A 16,056-nucleotide genomic window follows, 5' to 3' on the forward strand; every position below is an offset into this window, starting at 1 on the left:
AAAATTTAATACACGTTGAACAGTAAATGCTTAGATTTGGACAATAACGGACAATATGTATAAGCAGATAAACGGTCACAACAATGTAATTACAATAAATAATTAGATTAGGCAACAATATACAGTACAATATGAGAACGGTAAGTACGATTTTCGGACTAGGAAGCATTCATTTGTACACCTATACTATGCGTGTTGGATTCCGTGCTAATTACATGAATTATTCCGCCGATATGTTCACTGGAAAAGTACATGACCAACTTATATGCTTAACGAGACCAACAAATTATGCAAACAGACAAGCCGCTGGTATCAAAAGTTAGTGCAACTAATCCCAAAGAAGACCTAGGCACCGGAATGATACACGTACCTCCATTCAGAAAATTTCGTCATTAATAAGCGGCGAACTCTACGATACGAAAAAGAAAATTGTCAAATGAGACAACAACAAAAAACCAGCTTGAATACACAGATCACATCCCTGCCTCGGACTGTCAGCATCAAAAGATGCAAAGCACGTTTCTAGATATCTTTAAAATTTCATGGACAGCAAATCACCAAACCACACATCGTTTATCAGGGTTGAGCGGAGACCCCTTCGGGCAAGCGAACGCTTCTGCGAAATCAGGAAGATTTGAGAGGACTCCCGAAACACGAAATATTTCAGGAGAATGTTCGTCTGTTGTCACTTGCTGCACTGCAGCCGCCTCCTTTTTTTGACCACACCAGAACTGAAACAAGTCTATTGAACTGATTGTCAGAAAGCTGGTAAAGAATGGAAATTTGACGATGCTTGGTTCTCATTCTGAACACAGCAGTGGTGAAGAGATATAATCGGGTCTAGACGACCTGAAGCTCGGTGCAGTGGCGCAAGCGGCTGCGTTCGAAGCGGCGCGGTGGAGTTAGCGCTTAGATTCGAAAGGAACTTTCGCTGACTCCACTCGCCTGTGCACCCACTGACATATTTGTTCCGTTTCTCATACTTTGTACAGGGTTTAAAAAAGCCCTTGTAGTGCTTGCAAGAATTTTTCAAAAAGAAAAAAAGAAGAGATGCTTTTAAAAATAAACAAACGTGAGCGTAGCTGAGGAAGAAGATCTGAACATTGGTGTAGTGTTGTAACCCTGGAAGGCGCGGCTCCTCCCCCTTCATGTCTATATATTTCCGGTATGCCTTAACAAAAAGAAGGGTTTTTCCGTAACTGTGAAAAGCTGAAAGCTGGTCCTTTAAAAGAAACGAAAATATAGCTGAAAATGTTTCAGGCCTAGAATCAGGCAAATTTCTGGTGACACCTTCTTGGAGGTCAGCTTTGACTGTAAAAAATAAGATAGCTACGAAAATCAAGAAGAGAATCAAATAATCAATGACTAGTTTGCTACTGGCCCAGGATATTCATTTAGACTGTTCATTTATCTCCTTCTCTAACCGAATGGTTTAAAAAAGAACAAAGATTTTGGTATCCTACGAGTTGGTTGGATTACCAAATCTTTGCTCCATAAGACTTATTATTCGCAAGGAACACCAGAAAAATAAGTCATCTACTTAGTTTTTTCCAACTATTTGTTTTGTTACTGTTTCCAAGAAGGGTAGACTATAAGCAAGACCGTGTTTGGTGTTAAAAGCATCACTCCACGAATCTGGAGTGGTACAGATTTCCGGTGGAGTATTCGTATACAGGATAGTAGATTATGGAGAGGGGGGTGATTCCGTCCATCTTTTCCTAATTCCAGTGAAAAACGGCCCCGAAGATACTGCTTCGGACGTTCCGGCGCACTTTTTCCCACAAGAAGTTCGATTGGAGCGCGCCAGCCTTGTGCACGTGCGCATCTTCCGGGCCGTTTTTTACGGAAATTAGGAAGAAATGAATGAAGGAAGAAATGAATCTAACCCTCCTCCATAACCTAGTACCCCGTGTACAAATACTCCACCTGAAATCCGCACCACCTCAGATTCGTGGTATGCTGCCTTTAAAGAGTCACCATCACACGAATTTTTTTTGGATAAAACTTGCTCATTTGAGTTAAAGACAGCGTACTTCGAAATTGACGTGGTGTGGAAACCCATCGAAAGCGTAGAGTTTGGGTTGTAGATTAGGGAAGCGAGCCTTAATTCCGCCCAATTTCCCCCCTTCAAAAACGGCGAGGGAAGCGGCGCTCGTTTTTAGGAGGTAAGTCGGAACGTGCCACCCTTTTGCAGCTGCCGCTTCAACAAGCAAGCGATCAGAGATTGATGAGATCTCTCCGCCAGACATCTATTCAAGAAAAAACAATGAATAGGGTGCCGAGGAGATCGGAGCGTGTACGTGGGTTCTAACGTACCTCGTAGGCAGTAAAGCGGGTTCTCACGGTGTCTTTTAGGAGGACTAGGCAGGATTGAGCGGGAGCATACCCGTTTCGGTAATCTACAACAAGAACTCTACGTTCTCCCTGAAGTTTCAGTTCCATGATACGTTGTCTTCAATCAGGGTCAGTTTGTTTTCCGGAACCACAGGGCTAGTTAGCACTGAAAATTCAAATCACCTTAAGTGCCTCTTTGACGCCGCCGTTGTCTGCAATGTTCTCCCCCTGTGTCAGCTTTCCGTTCACCTAAACTAAGCGATTGAGCGAACTTTGACTGCTTATGACCCAGGTACGAAATTAGCGGACCTTCATGTTAATTTTGGGCACGGTATAGTTCCCGTATTGATCAACGATGCAGCGTCTGCGCTCATCAAATGCTTCAAGAGAACGAGCACTCCACCAGTTCTGCAAATTTCCGTCCTTATCGTATTGGGATCCTAGAACGATAAATTGCACCGAACAATTGTCCACGCATATCCTACTAAAGAAGCAATTACCTTGATCATCAAATCCATGAGTTATTTCATGACCAATAACAGCACCGATAGCTCCGTAATTTACTGCTTTCGGGAACGAACCGCTAAAGAAAGGAGGTTGGAGTATTCCAGCAGGAAAGGCTGAAAACGTGTGTTCTCTGTACTATCGTTAAGAATTTCTGCACTCAATACTAACTAATGGCATTTTTTTCTGGTGAGTAAAATGCGTTGACAACAGCTGGTGATACGTCGAACTCGTGTCTATCGAATGGCTTCAATAATTTGCGAAACTCTTTCTTCTGCATCCACACTACGGCTTTCTTCATCAACGAATAGTAGGTGTCCTCAGGGAGGATGTAGAGCTATAAAACAATGCCTCACAGCAACATACCCCTGCGTTTTCTTAAGTCTAAGCACAGCACCTCATTGTACTGCTCATCCAGTTTTTTAATGTCATTTGTGATATTTGGATATCCAATGTTGTTGATCATGGAATTCGCCTGGAAGAAGTGTGGATTACACCATCACTGTAAGCGATCTTGGAAACTGCGATTTTCATTTCAAAAATAGGACAAGCGAGCATGAGAGCATAAAGAAACATCGAATGGGAATTAGAGATAAATCTAAAAGCAGCGGATCACAAAACTAATTTATCTCTCCACGAATAGATTAGAGTAATTATGTACTTCACGGTCATGAGCGTGATCACGCAGATTTACCGCCTAGGAATCCAGAGAGGTGTGGGGAATTATTGTCTGCCCCGTTCCCCTAACAATGCACTTATTACGGGCGATAAAACGCGTGCGATTTCGTCGTAGTCCAACGTCCGCAATCTCCCTAATAGGAATCCTCCTGACTCAAATAAGCACCAGAAAGTGTAACACCCGCACAATGGCAGACGCAGTGCGGTCTCCCTTAGTTCTACTACTCGTCATAAGTTGCATTGTTCGGGAAACGGGAGCAACGAATGTCGTTCGACCAGTCTTTCTCTGGATTACTGCAGAGAATTGAGAAAGGTTGCGTATTTCTGGTTGGTTTTCAAGATTTTGAGCTATTATATCTCACCTATCACTTCATCTTCAGTGATTATAACGAATAATAATTTTAAAAGGTAGTTGATGACCGACTGGAACAGATATCAAATTATGCTTCCGATTAACTAGTAACTAGCAGTAGAGGTATCCAACGTGGTCGGGTTTGGAGGTTATCACTTTTGGCACCTATTACTTAATGACGGATGGATAGCCGTGGATCAGGCTCAAGAAAGGAGGTGTTGGCATGGAGAACCACGAAATGATGGTAGATGGATTAGTGCGATAAGTGAAAGAAACAGTCTGGAGTCAAGCGTAGAAACTCCCAGGGAGCACTTTCGCAGTGTTCTTTGTGCTCCTTCAGATTTTTTGAACCCTTCACTGGCTGTTCGCTTCACAGTGGTAGGTGTGGGACGCGCTAAACAGTGATACTTGTAAGATCTCTACAGTGCGATGCTGCTGCCACAACTAAGATAATATCCAGTGGGAAATGAGGATGAGACAAAGAGCCGACAGATTGCTCTGACTGTCCAGTCAATGAGACACCTTTTCAATTGCAGTTTCTTTCGTTGCTTTGTCCATCCAGTCATTTTGCCCCACCAAATCGGCGAATGATTCCCTTAGCTTCTCGATCATTTCCTGCAAAGAAGAATCCCGGATCGTGGTAATACATGAGTTCTCATCATATCTGGTGAAGAACATACCAACGCTTCCCTCTTGTCATCGGTATTAAAATGTGCTTGTACGTAGACGGCACCAGCGGCAAGTGGCAGGACCTGAACGGGAACACTACTTTAACTTCGGTTTTTTAGATGGAGAAGCTCCCAAAAAAATAGAATTTTACCGAGCTTGGTACTTGAGCACAATCCTTCCATCTTGGAGATCGCTGTTGCTGACCGGTCATAACTCGTGAAAAATCCTTCAGAAAATATGGCAAAATTAAGGTAAATAGATAATAAAACTGATGAGAGTCAACTATTTTTGAAGGATACCATTCAATATTTGCTGGATTCAGTTCAAGAATACCCAGGTTTCAAGACAAGAAAACATTGCGTGTGTGTGTTCTGAAGGTTTTCACTCCTACTTTCTTCGGCATGTAACGGTCTGTTATGGTTCTAGTATATGACAAACAAGACTTTTAGCTGATGCAGAACATACGCTGCGTAACTTACTTAGTTGGGAAAAACTGAGCAGAATTATTTCTGCATTTACTTCCTATTATTTTTTCTACTATCTGCTTGTTTGCTATTGTTATTGCAGTATTGCTAGCGTGGCAAAGTCAGCCATCCCTTGCTCGAAACAACCGTATCAAAATAGGTCCGTCAACAATTTGATCTGTATTCTTGAATCAATTTGCATTTTTTTGAATATCCTACTCTCCTACCACTTTAACTCAACAGCCTGAAGTACAACAACTTCGGAATGTAAATCTCGAAATTGTTTTAAAACCTGTTGGATTAGGAGAAATAAAGTACCCCATCCTTTTGTCTTCAGATGCAAATGATGTGATAAACGTCTTAAGAACGCAAACACCACTGAATGTTTTGGTTGCCAAAAGATCGAAGTTTAGACACGATGGTTGTATAGTCGGATCAAAATGGCATAAAATTCAGTGGAATTGCGTAAGCTGCTGCGCTCGAAGCGACACAGTGAAGCCAGCAATTGTGATCGAGGTAAGACCTCCGCATACTGCAGCGATGAATTGTGCTAGCAATGGCGCAAAAAAGCCCGTAGAAGGTTAAAGTTGTCCCAGTGCTGCAGCATCCGGATTACAGTGGCTGTATGCGCTATTTTGTTCTTCTTGAACACATTCGGAGTCGGATATTTGTATGCCACCTGGTGTTTGTTTTAAAGGTTACAGATAACTGTTGTAACGCAATGACAGTTTCCGCTTTAACGATTGTTAAGACGAAATCGAAGTCGTTTTCGAGCCCCGTCGAAACGGTATACCGTAGAATGTTTTAGGAACCGCCTGAAATCGTATGCAAAGAGGCAGTCCTTCCACTCATTGTCAAATTCGGAAGCTTCCTTTAGCGCTCGACTACGACGATAGCATGATTGGATCAGGAGGACATTCCGTATCACAGAACAGCACATATTCTTGTTTTGTCTGGAAGATGTAGTGTCAGATGTAACGCAGTCGGTAAGAAGTTCCACTGGGACTTCACGACCACAACATCCTACATATTATTCCGCACCGCATATTTGGTTGCTTTAGGATCACTTGATGTTGGGGAATTCGTATGGCATTTTTTCTCTTGAAGTGCTTGCCAGAATTCAGCAAAATTCGAATGCCCTTACATACGAAACAGGTACATGAGACATTTTTCCACCACAGATGCGTATTTCGATTTGACGGTGAGAGGTTTCTCCCTCAGTATTGCTCTTGTAACATAGTATCACAACGTACACAACAAACCTGTTTTATGTTTTCGAACCTTTCATCGAGCAGTCGAACGCTGGCTTGTACGACCCGCCACACAATATAATTAGCCAGTAACTCGTTATCTGTAGCTTTGATCAATGCCGAGGTCTGAAAAAGTGATGTGATTCCGAAATCTTTTAAAAATTACTGCCCCTAATTGCACCGACCTTATCAAGGTATTCGATTTCTGCAATTATTATTTCCGTCTCGTTGTTGAACATTTCGACCATTTCTGATGGGGCAACTTGTCGAAAATACGACACCCAATCAACCTAAAGCGCCAACCACTAGACAATGAATGCGCTGCGAATATACATCGTATTACATCGTTCATATGGCTGTACAAGTCTGCGATCTTTCTCTTGTTGTACAGTCTCGTACTGTTCCTCCTCTCGTCCTCAGGGACCACAATCTATAAACAACTACTGTAAAATCCAAACAAATGTGACTTTCTAACGCAAAACATCTCGTCCTAACCTCAGCCAATTTTTGTTCGAACTCGATGACGTTATCAACGTTGGATTTGATCAACGACAAGTTAAGAGTTATGTTAGCATCCTCATGAAGAATTTTTACAATCTTAAAAAGTCCAGACTTTGAAAAAATTCAGTGAAAGGAATGATGAGGAAATCAGGCGAACCTCAAGGAAATATTTCTTATATGCGACCATATGATTGGCGAACATGGTGGTGTTTAGGTAGTAATCGCGAGAACCTCTACCAAGAGATAGTGTTCCTTGATCAACCTCAAAATTATGTGAAAAATTTGTATACGAAACCAGGAACTATTAGCATACTCACAAATAAGGTGTTGCGGGATGTGTTTTTGGCATCAGCGTATATGTAAGTCTGGAAGAATGACTCTGCTCCATAGTCTCTCCTGGCCAATGCCAACAGGTCTTAAAATATTATTTTAAAGTTAAAGTTTGGAATTTTTTCTTGACGTTTGAAAGAGGATCCTGAACAACAATCTGTTTGTGAGTTTTCCTATCAGCACCCTTTATCTGTTCATTCGCTTTTAGCAAGCACATGATCGGTTTCGATTGTGTTCAACCAGACGGCCGCAACGCGTTCGTCGCGACGAATATCTCTTTCTCTGCTTCGTACACACACCTTTGCTCCAGGTGCATCAAGGTCACTCGGTCCAACACATGCGCTGCTGGCTATATGTGATTCATCCAAGAATTTGAAAAAAAGAACTTTATTCATTAAAGTGAGAGTCACCTGTAAGATTGAAATTCTCCCGCTTCCATGTATCCTGAAGCAACGGCCAGAAACCAAGTTCAGAGAGCGTTTCAAAGAGTAAACTGAAGAAAATCTTGGATATGATTCTGAGTGAGATCTGTCTAGGAAATATTAGAATCGGTTGGAAAGTTTTCCCGGATGAGCATACTCTCTTCATGACATCCTTTCACGTTTTCGCCGAGAGCAGAACAGAAGGAGGAGCGAGAACATGTCAAGCAGAACATGTGCATTGTGGCATAGTTGTTTTTATTCTTTACATTCTTTTTTTTAATTTTCATACCTACATTCACATCTTTTGAAGTTGAGCAGCGAGCTCAGCCGGGCCCTTTGCAGTTATTTTCTTTTATTATTTATCGTGTATTTTTCATGATTGCCTAATTTTTTATACTTTTCTGTACTTAGTAGACTAGTTATTATATGTTATCATTTCCTTGTTCAAATGTAACTCGTGAAGGTCGACTACCTTCAAATATGCAAAAAAAGCGAGCTGTCGTCAATGCGTTAAAATACGTATGTCCTATAAACGACAATTTGGCACCTTCACATTTAACATTCCCTGCTAACCTTTCCTTTTTTCTAATTCGGTTCTACTTCAAACTCTTTCGATCAGCTGTATTCAGAGTATGTTCACTGCTGTTCCACAAACTGAATAGTTTACGACAAACGAAATTTTATGACCGATTCATTGATTTATAAGAAAAATTTAGATTTTAAGAGATTTATAAAAGATGAGAATAATGAGGATATGAACATACACACTTTATGTTACATCTATATCTGGTACCAGGCAGACGTGTTGTCGTAAAAAATCAATAAATTGATGTGGGCTCTCTTTTAACAGAATCTATAAGAGTGAAATGAACAGCCTAGCTAATCCTCTTCACGGATTCGAAAGAGTCCGCGGAGGAAAGAGTTACGTTCACAAAGTTTCGTCTTCTCCCCGAGAGTTAGAACTGATCGCAGTAAACACCAACTAATGACGGTTAGTTGTTAACACGAGGGTTATTTTTTCCCGAAGGGAGTAGAACTATGAAATTTCTCTTCGCTCTTCCACTTGACCCTCTTAACGCCTCGCAAGCAGAAATGAGGTACATTTCTGATTTTTTTTTAATTAACGATAAACAGATTTGTGAAAGTAGTAGTTCAATTTTTCACAAATGCTAAGTTTTCTATTAGGGAAATGTGAAACTGTATCCCGTACTTTTCCAGCTCGTCACATCTTAACATAAATTATCACACGTGCACCCCACAAATATATGAGAAACAGAGATTAGCTCATGGCACTCAACTTAGCCATAGTCATCAACGAAATATTACCGTTCAGTGACTACTGGTAATGATTTGTGGCAACGTAACGTCTTCAAAACATTAGAATTTAGTATTTAGTAGGATAACCCTGCTAAATCGCACATTGAGTGGTTTGAAAACCACAACGACGCAAATGAATTTGTCAGCCCACCTCGTTTTCAACTCATCCAACTGTGCTTTGTTCATGCATGTTTTGTAGGCGATTCGAGCCATATTGATAGAGCTCGACTCCGAAGTCACTTCCTGTTCCAACAGCACTAAAAGAGACCCACGTTAACCTTCTACAGAAAAAAAAATCACGTGGTTTCATGATCTACTTCTACGTGAGGACGAAATTCAACTTGGGGAGTCATTTAATGAATGGACGAGTTGCAGTAACTAGATGTTGCCTTACGCAAACTCAGTCGGCCAACAAAATCAAACTGTGGTAATATATTTTGCAATCAGAGTGCTAATTGTTTGTTTGTTTGTTCCATTTTTTCTCTGCTTCATTCTCTGCTGTTCAGTTAACGGAATGAGTATCTATACATATTCAAAAATACTAATAATTTTTCAGAATAGGGGAACAATGGCAGTATTCACATATTTGCCAATTTTTTTTTTGAAAATAATTATGTATTCTCTGGTCCTTCAGCACAAATAATTTTTCTCGAAAATAAAAAAAAAAATAATTGCATATCACTTTCTATCCAACGATTGCATTGATCACTGTGTACCTCGTAACTGCAGTCGAACTTGCTCCCGGACATGGGAGAACGTCCCAAAACCTGACATATCGTCTGGGATTGGATGGTCCTCATTCCACTTTCCACACGCAAACTCATAGAAGTCTTCACACGGGTTCACAGACGTGTTCATTGCGTTGATCTGCAAGACAAACTGAACCTATAGCGATGGGTAACGGTGGTGGCAATTTCGTGGGGAAGAAAATATTGAGGAAGAAAAAAACAACCTTTAAACAAATCCTACAGTGCACTCACATAAAGTGCGGAAGCCTTATTCGAAGAACTTATTCGTCTAATATATTGAAGTTTCACGTCCTTGTTTGAAAAATCAAAAAAAAAAAACTTTCAACATTGACTAGCACAAATACGTGAAAGCGCTCTGCTAACCCTGCTGGTAAAAACGAGTTGATTAAATTTGCCGCAAAAATTCAGCGTTTATCACCTAACTTTTACTTAAGTCGCAATATAAAACATTTTCTTCATGATTCCTTAGTGTCGCTAGCTGGTGTGATTGCAAATTTTTCACAACTTTGATAATTAAAACTAACCAAATATTTTGATTTTAAAAGTTTAGCTCTCGTTGGTTTTGCTCTAGAAGATCAACTCGAACGAGATCATTTGTGCCGGTAAAGGCATCACCCCAGGAATCTGAGGTGGTACGGATTTCAGGTGGAGTGTTCTTATACGGGATAGCAGATTACGGAGAGCGATTCGATTCCGTCCATTTCCTAATTGCCGTAAAAAACAGTCCAGAAGATGCGGTACAAGGCTGGCGCGCTCCAATCGAACTCGTTGTAGAAAATAGCGCACCGGAACGCCATATCTTCCGAGCCGTTTTTTACGACAACTAGGAAGAAGTGGACGGAATCACCCTCCTCTCCGTATACGAATACTCCACCTGAAATCCGTACCACCTCAGATTCGTGGGGTGATGCCTTTAACGTTAAAGAGAAGAAAGTTGGAAAAATCTGCAAAGTACAACTAAATCTACAGAATCCAATAGGCATATTTTCAGTGCAATGCCATCCTTCACTGAGTTAAGAGCTTTGTAAATCTTTTTTTCGACAAAATAAGCACAAACCAGGAAGCAGTGACTCAAACTAATGAGGCATAAAAGCAAAATCAATATATGAGAATCATACTGTGTTTGAGGCAACTACTAGCAGAATGTACCCGTTTACATCGTGAGGGAAATCCGCGCTCAGAAAAATAATTCTCCCTCCTCTTTCATTGAGTAATTAAGGTAAGTTGGGGTAATTTTTCAAGCGTATACATATATGGTTTGAAAAAAATTGAAAAGCCTATTAAGGCTAAAATCAATTTCTTTGCTCTGCTCACCACTTCAGAATAGTTTTTTTTGATGACTCAAGTCTAATAAGGGAAACCAGTGTAATTATGCCATGGTACCTAAGAAACTTGGCGGCTCTTCCTTTTTTACCTTTAATTCTGACATTTAATTCTGACATTCTGACATTGATTGCATAGGTACAGTTGGAAGCACGGAAAATATCATTCATAACTTGTCCGGAGCATTCAACCAGGAAGCGCTGACGAGGAGAGCAAAACGGCAAGATTGTGTATCCCTCCGTATTTCCAAATGATAAAAGAGCTCGTGTACTTTCAATTGCGGTGTTCAAAGAATTTCACGGTTTTAGCTATCGTATCGTAGGTTTAGAAAAAAAAAGAGCAAGGATAGAATGTCGGTAAAGGGTATGGAGAAAACTAATTCGTTTGGAATGCGCCAAAGCGTTCGGCTACAATTCAGAATGATAGGGATTCATGAGCGCGTGTCTGGGCTAAATGGGAGCCAATCTATGCATCAGATTAGTGCTTCATTCTCTCACAGAAGTGGGGTACAAACCTATCGGACCGCGAAGGAATAGAACTTTTGGTTTTGGACTATCGAATTCGAACTGTCTATCGTGCAGTCGCAGCCGAATTTCTCACCAACTACGCTATAATCGAACCAAAACGAAGACATTATAAAAGAAAATCTGCGAAGAAATACACTGTCGCTTTGAGCCGAAGAATAAAGAATGCTATTCTTAACCCCTACTTTAGAAATAACCAAATAAGACAGATTCGAGACCAGATCCGAGATGGGTGCCTTCACATGTTTTCTGAACTTATTGTTCCAGCAAATTTCAAATAAAATTCTTTGATGTGGTGATCTTATATCCACATATTTCTGATCGGGCGAGAATAGTTAGAACACATACGATAGCGTTAGCAGCCCGTACGCATCCTATAGTCGTGCATACAGGTGGCTCAGATGGTAATGTCGTTGATGTTGGCACCTTCTGAGTAGACGAACTTCCAGATGGCAACTCAGATGGTGCGCTCGTTGTTTTGGTGTCTGAAAAAAGTGTCGAAGGAAGCACTAAAGCATAAACACGACATAAAAAGAACTCACATTCCCTTCTGTCCATATTTAATATTACTGCTAAAAGCACTGCTGAAAGTAAGACGAGTAGCACGATGGCTAGCATCAAAATTCTCTCTAACGATGTCCGCCCTCGCCACCATCGAGCAGTTCCCTGAAAGATTTGGCGATACTACCCGGAATACACGTCTGTGTTCGTATATTAGGCACCCTTTATGGTTTCTAGAGTGCAAAACACAACAGTTATAAATAAAATTAGAAAAATAATCCACCGTAAACTAGCTGATCGGTATTTCGAAATCACTAAGGAATTAGAAACGCTTCCAAGGAAACTTGCCTTCAGGAATGTTTTCTCGCCACCTTCAAATTGCATCTGCTCCGTGACAGTCATAAATGCGTTTGCTCCCGACAAAGTTTCTCTTTCAATTTTCTTTACGCGAATTTTACGTGGTGTTTTCGTACGTGATATAGTGGAAGGAAGAGGAAAAGTTTCAGAGGAAAGAGTAGGCTGCGTAAAATTTCCAACAACAAAGGAAGAAAAAGTGAAAAATGGAATTCGTCGACGAGTCCTAAACGATGGTTCGGCTCAGAAATGCGTTTTCGGCGCACGGCCACGCAGGCTGCGCCAGAACGAGAATGACTGTTTAGAGGATTAACGAGTGTTTCTCGTCGGTCATAGATGAACTCTTTTGTCATAAACTAGGTCTCCACACAGGTGCGATATGTGACAACTAGTAATACACACTGCTATGTTTTCGCAATTTGTAAAATACTCGCGAAGAACAGGAAATATAGAAAAAAACACGACAAAGAAGGAGAAAACAACGAAATTCGAATAAATACAAATACAAGTCCCTCGGATTCAGAAAAATTCGTTACTATAGGAATTGGTTGGGAATGCAGAGCAGCGAGGCAATTCTAACTCTCGCTGGCGACACAGCGTGGTAACAAATAGATCATGCTGGAGTCACAAATCAGAAGTAAAAGAAAAATTGCTTTTTACAAAAACTTCCGGCAGCTACTCGATACAATCAAGTGATGAAAATTGAACGGATAAAAAATCCCTGTGAAAATTCCCCAATAATTGTGTGCAATAAACCCGAAACATACGAATTATATGAATCAATTTTTTCCCTCAACACGATTATCGCGGATAACTGAGCGATGCCGGAAAATGACAGACGTAGAGCCGACTTCGACATCTGTGCTCCATATAAATAACGGAAAAAAGAAAAGAAGATCAATGTAAGCCATCAAAAACTGAGACATTGCTTGCGAGGCGAGATAGAGTTTCTCCGAAAGCAAAGTACTGAGAATTCCAAATGAAACAGTCACGACGATGGCGACAATGATGAATTATGGCGTGACTATTCATCCAATTAACTCTACAAATTCAACGATTCCCGGTTTTGCATTTGAGTGGCGCATATATGCGAGTACTCCCTAGTTACTTATGAACGCCACAGAACCTCTGCTATCCTAGAGATCTTGATTCAAACTTGCGTGTATCGTGATCCCGACGAATGAGGAAAAATTGAAGTGGAATAAAATGCAGGGATTAAAAGCAAGGATTCCAGAGTGAATTCGAAAATTTTCATAAAATCGGGAGTTGAAGAGCGGACTTCGTTTACACAGCGTTTCAAAAAAAGCGTGGATGAAAATTGATTTCGGATGAAAAGCGTTTAAATATCTTATGTTTCAAATGAAGTAAAAAATGATCAAAACTCGAAATTCACAAGATTAACACGAAGTGGAAGCTATTTTCTGAGCACTGTTCCGCTTACGTTTGTAGGTGACTAAGAATTCGCTCATTTTCAACAAAAATGGTCTCTGCGGTACATGAATTAATCAGACTATTTATTCTGGTTTGAGAAAAAAGAGGTATAGATAGCAAAACGGAAATACAGCAAAAGTTTTACCAGTCCTATGAGTAACCCAATACATTCTTCGCAACCTAAGTGTTTCCTGAACATATGCAGACATTTCTGCAAAACGTTCGTTCCTCAATCGTTTTCCGCTTGGCGCAACGCCCTCCGAAACGATCTCAAGTGGACGTTTGGTAATTTCCATGCATTTGTAATGTCTCTACGAAGAGAACCTGCTCAGAAATGAATCGTGGATAGTTTATCTAAGGTCGAAAGCTTAACGAATAACTTGTTTTAAATGAACGTTTTCGCATAGCAGTTGGAGACAGGCAAACTGGCACTAAATTTATCAGCAAGAAAAAAAGAGAAATGTGCAGAACTTAGATTAAAATGAAACGGAATGAATCAAAGAGAGAACTCCTCAGAAGTAACCTGTTGCTCTACGTATCAGAACGAAAGACGCTTAAAAAGGATAGAAGATTCTAAAATACGAATTGGGCACAAACTCTGATCACACCTTGCCTGGGATAAAAACAACTGCTGGCGCTTCTTCCCTGGTCGACGAGGTATTGAAGCAGGGTGAGCCTCTGCAAAGGAGGAAGTACTAAGGGGACTTTCCGAGAAGTCCTACCGAAACTCACGAGGGTGTCTCCGGCTGGTCTCCCATCGAAATGAGCTGCATCTGGCTTTCGTTAGTCCGCAAATGCACGTAGTCCGGTGGATCGCCGAAAGGCATCTAAATAGAGTTCATACATGGGAACCCGCCTAGTCCCTGCTCCGGAAATGCGATCCACTTAATAGCTCGCGATAAGCACGCGATGCGAATCAAGAGACGTTAGTGAGCGTATCGTAAATGTACGCATGAGCAGCCCACGCAATCGCAGCAGTGCAACCAAACCGCAAAATGCAAAAACACAAGTGATTACGCATTAGGATATCCGAGAGACGTTCGAGTAGAACACACGACGCATTTAGAACAGAGCTTCTAATTCAGGACCTGCGACGAGTTCGAAACAGACGTGGACGTAAAAATCCACGTTCCACTCACAATTCCTCATACGTTTCCAAAAAGATAGATGCAGTTGTGAAGAACATGCATCTTTTGCCTAAAAGCTTCCAGAACAAACTTCCATGCAACAACTTGAGCTCTACATAAAAAACATTCAAATATACGAACAACGCACGCAGAAGCCAAACATAGGCGAGACAATATCTTGTAAAAAAATTAAGAATGTGTTTTACATTTCCGAAATCGGTTCATTACTGAAACTGCCCCGCCTTGTTCGGTCCGTGCAAAATATTTCTTGTTATGAACGTACCGTTATTCGTATTCTTTGTTACTACAACTCCGCAAGTCATAAGAAGTTGGCAAAATAGTAAATCCACCAAAAAGTTTGATTTAATACTAACTAGTTTTATGTAATCCCATGCTACATATGTAACTGTGACTTTGTCAAACAGAGAAACAGACTCAGACTTTCGCTTTGTGACAAACAAAATTGAGCACACAGATAGAAAATGCTTCCTTCAAGCGGTAGCGATAGTAAGCTGTGACTTAGGAAGACGTTTGTACGCTTTCTGTACGTTTTCCTTTTTTTACGTGGTTAAATAGCTATTTGAATATAAGACGGTTTAAGAACGTAAAGTAAAAATGATTACGATTTGAGTTTAGTCAAAACATCAACAATCGATATATACATGTGCTACATACGATTAATAATAATTTAATTAGATACAGAGAAAAATCTGAACATATCAAGTTCATTGATTCCAGTAATGGAAGAACAGTGAGGCGAAAACACAACTGCAAGCTATTAGGTTGAGGGTTAAAATCTCTGGATTATCTTTAAAAAAAGAAATCAGTACAAAACATAATACGCTCTTCCTGAGACAGGTGGAGATAGGGATAATTGGGAATAGTTCAACAGCTGCTTAGCTTTACTGGTGGGAATTTTGATGTGGACAGAAAAGAACCAGGAAAGAATATTCTCATCCGACATATTATATAAGACTGCGATTTCATCGCAGGCGTAAGCACAGCTGGCTATTGCCCGAGCACATGTCAAATATTTATATAAGATTGTAAAAAGCGAGAAAAAACAAAACGGTTCTCTAATCCCAAAGAATAGAACGTTTGTTATCCATTACAAAAAATTGCAATTACTTCAAAAACAGCACATTGTCGGCATTTTCCATGGCAGCAATATTATTTTTTCATCAGCTTTTGTGTTGCTTATTGATGCTTAGAATCAGTTGTTTAGT

General features: G+C 40.5%; 1 protein-coding gene across 1 annotated transcript; it reads right to left on the reverse strand.

Moving 5' to 3' along the window:
* Positions 1-554: 554 nt before the first annotated feature.
* Positions 555-14,530, reverse strand: RB195_019626 (uncharacterized protein; the record flags this gene model as incomplete). The annotated part of the gene is made up of 23 exons (XM_064187559.1): positions 555-731; positions 1,073-1,171; positions 2,518-2,583; positions 2,644-2,774; positions 2,835-2,954; positions 3,010-3,175; positions 3,236-3,313; positions 4,391-4,483; positions 4,549-4,620; positions 4,689-4,763; positions 6,264-6,377; positions 6,437-6,541; positions 6,595-6,681; positions 6,747-6,848; positions 6,910-7,014; positions 7,070-7,167; positions 7,493-7,575; positions 8,973-9,078; positions 9,538-9,688; positions 11,766-11,902; positions 11,960-12,083; positions 14,312-14,381; positions 14,436-14,530. 23 exons carry the CDS (start codon positions 14,528-14,530, stop codon positions 555-557), a joined length of 2,454 nt encoding a protein of 817 aa, XP_064043440.1.
* Between the last annotated feature and the right edge of the window lie 1,526 nt (positions 14,531-16,056).

The sequence above is a fragment of the Necator americanus genome, chromosome II, assembly GCF_031761385.1.
Source record: "Necator americanus strain Aroian chromosome II, whole genome shotgun sequence".
In the NCBI taxonomy this organism is placed as follows: Eukaryota; Metazoa; Nematoda; class Chromadorea; order Rhabditida; family Ancylostomatidae; genus Necator; species Necator americanus.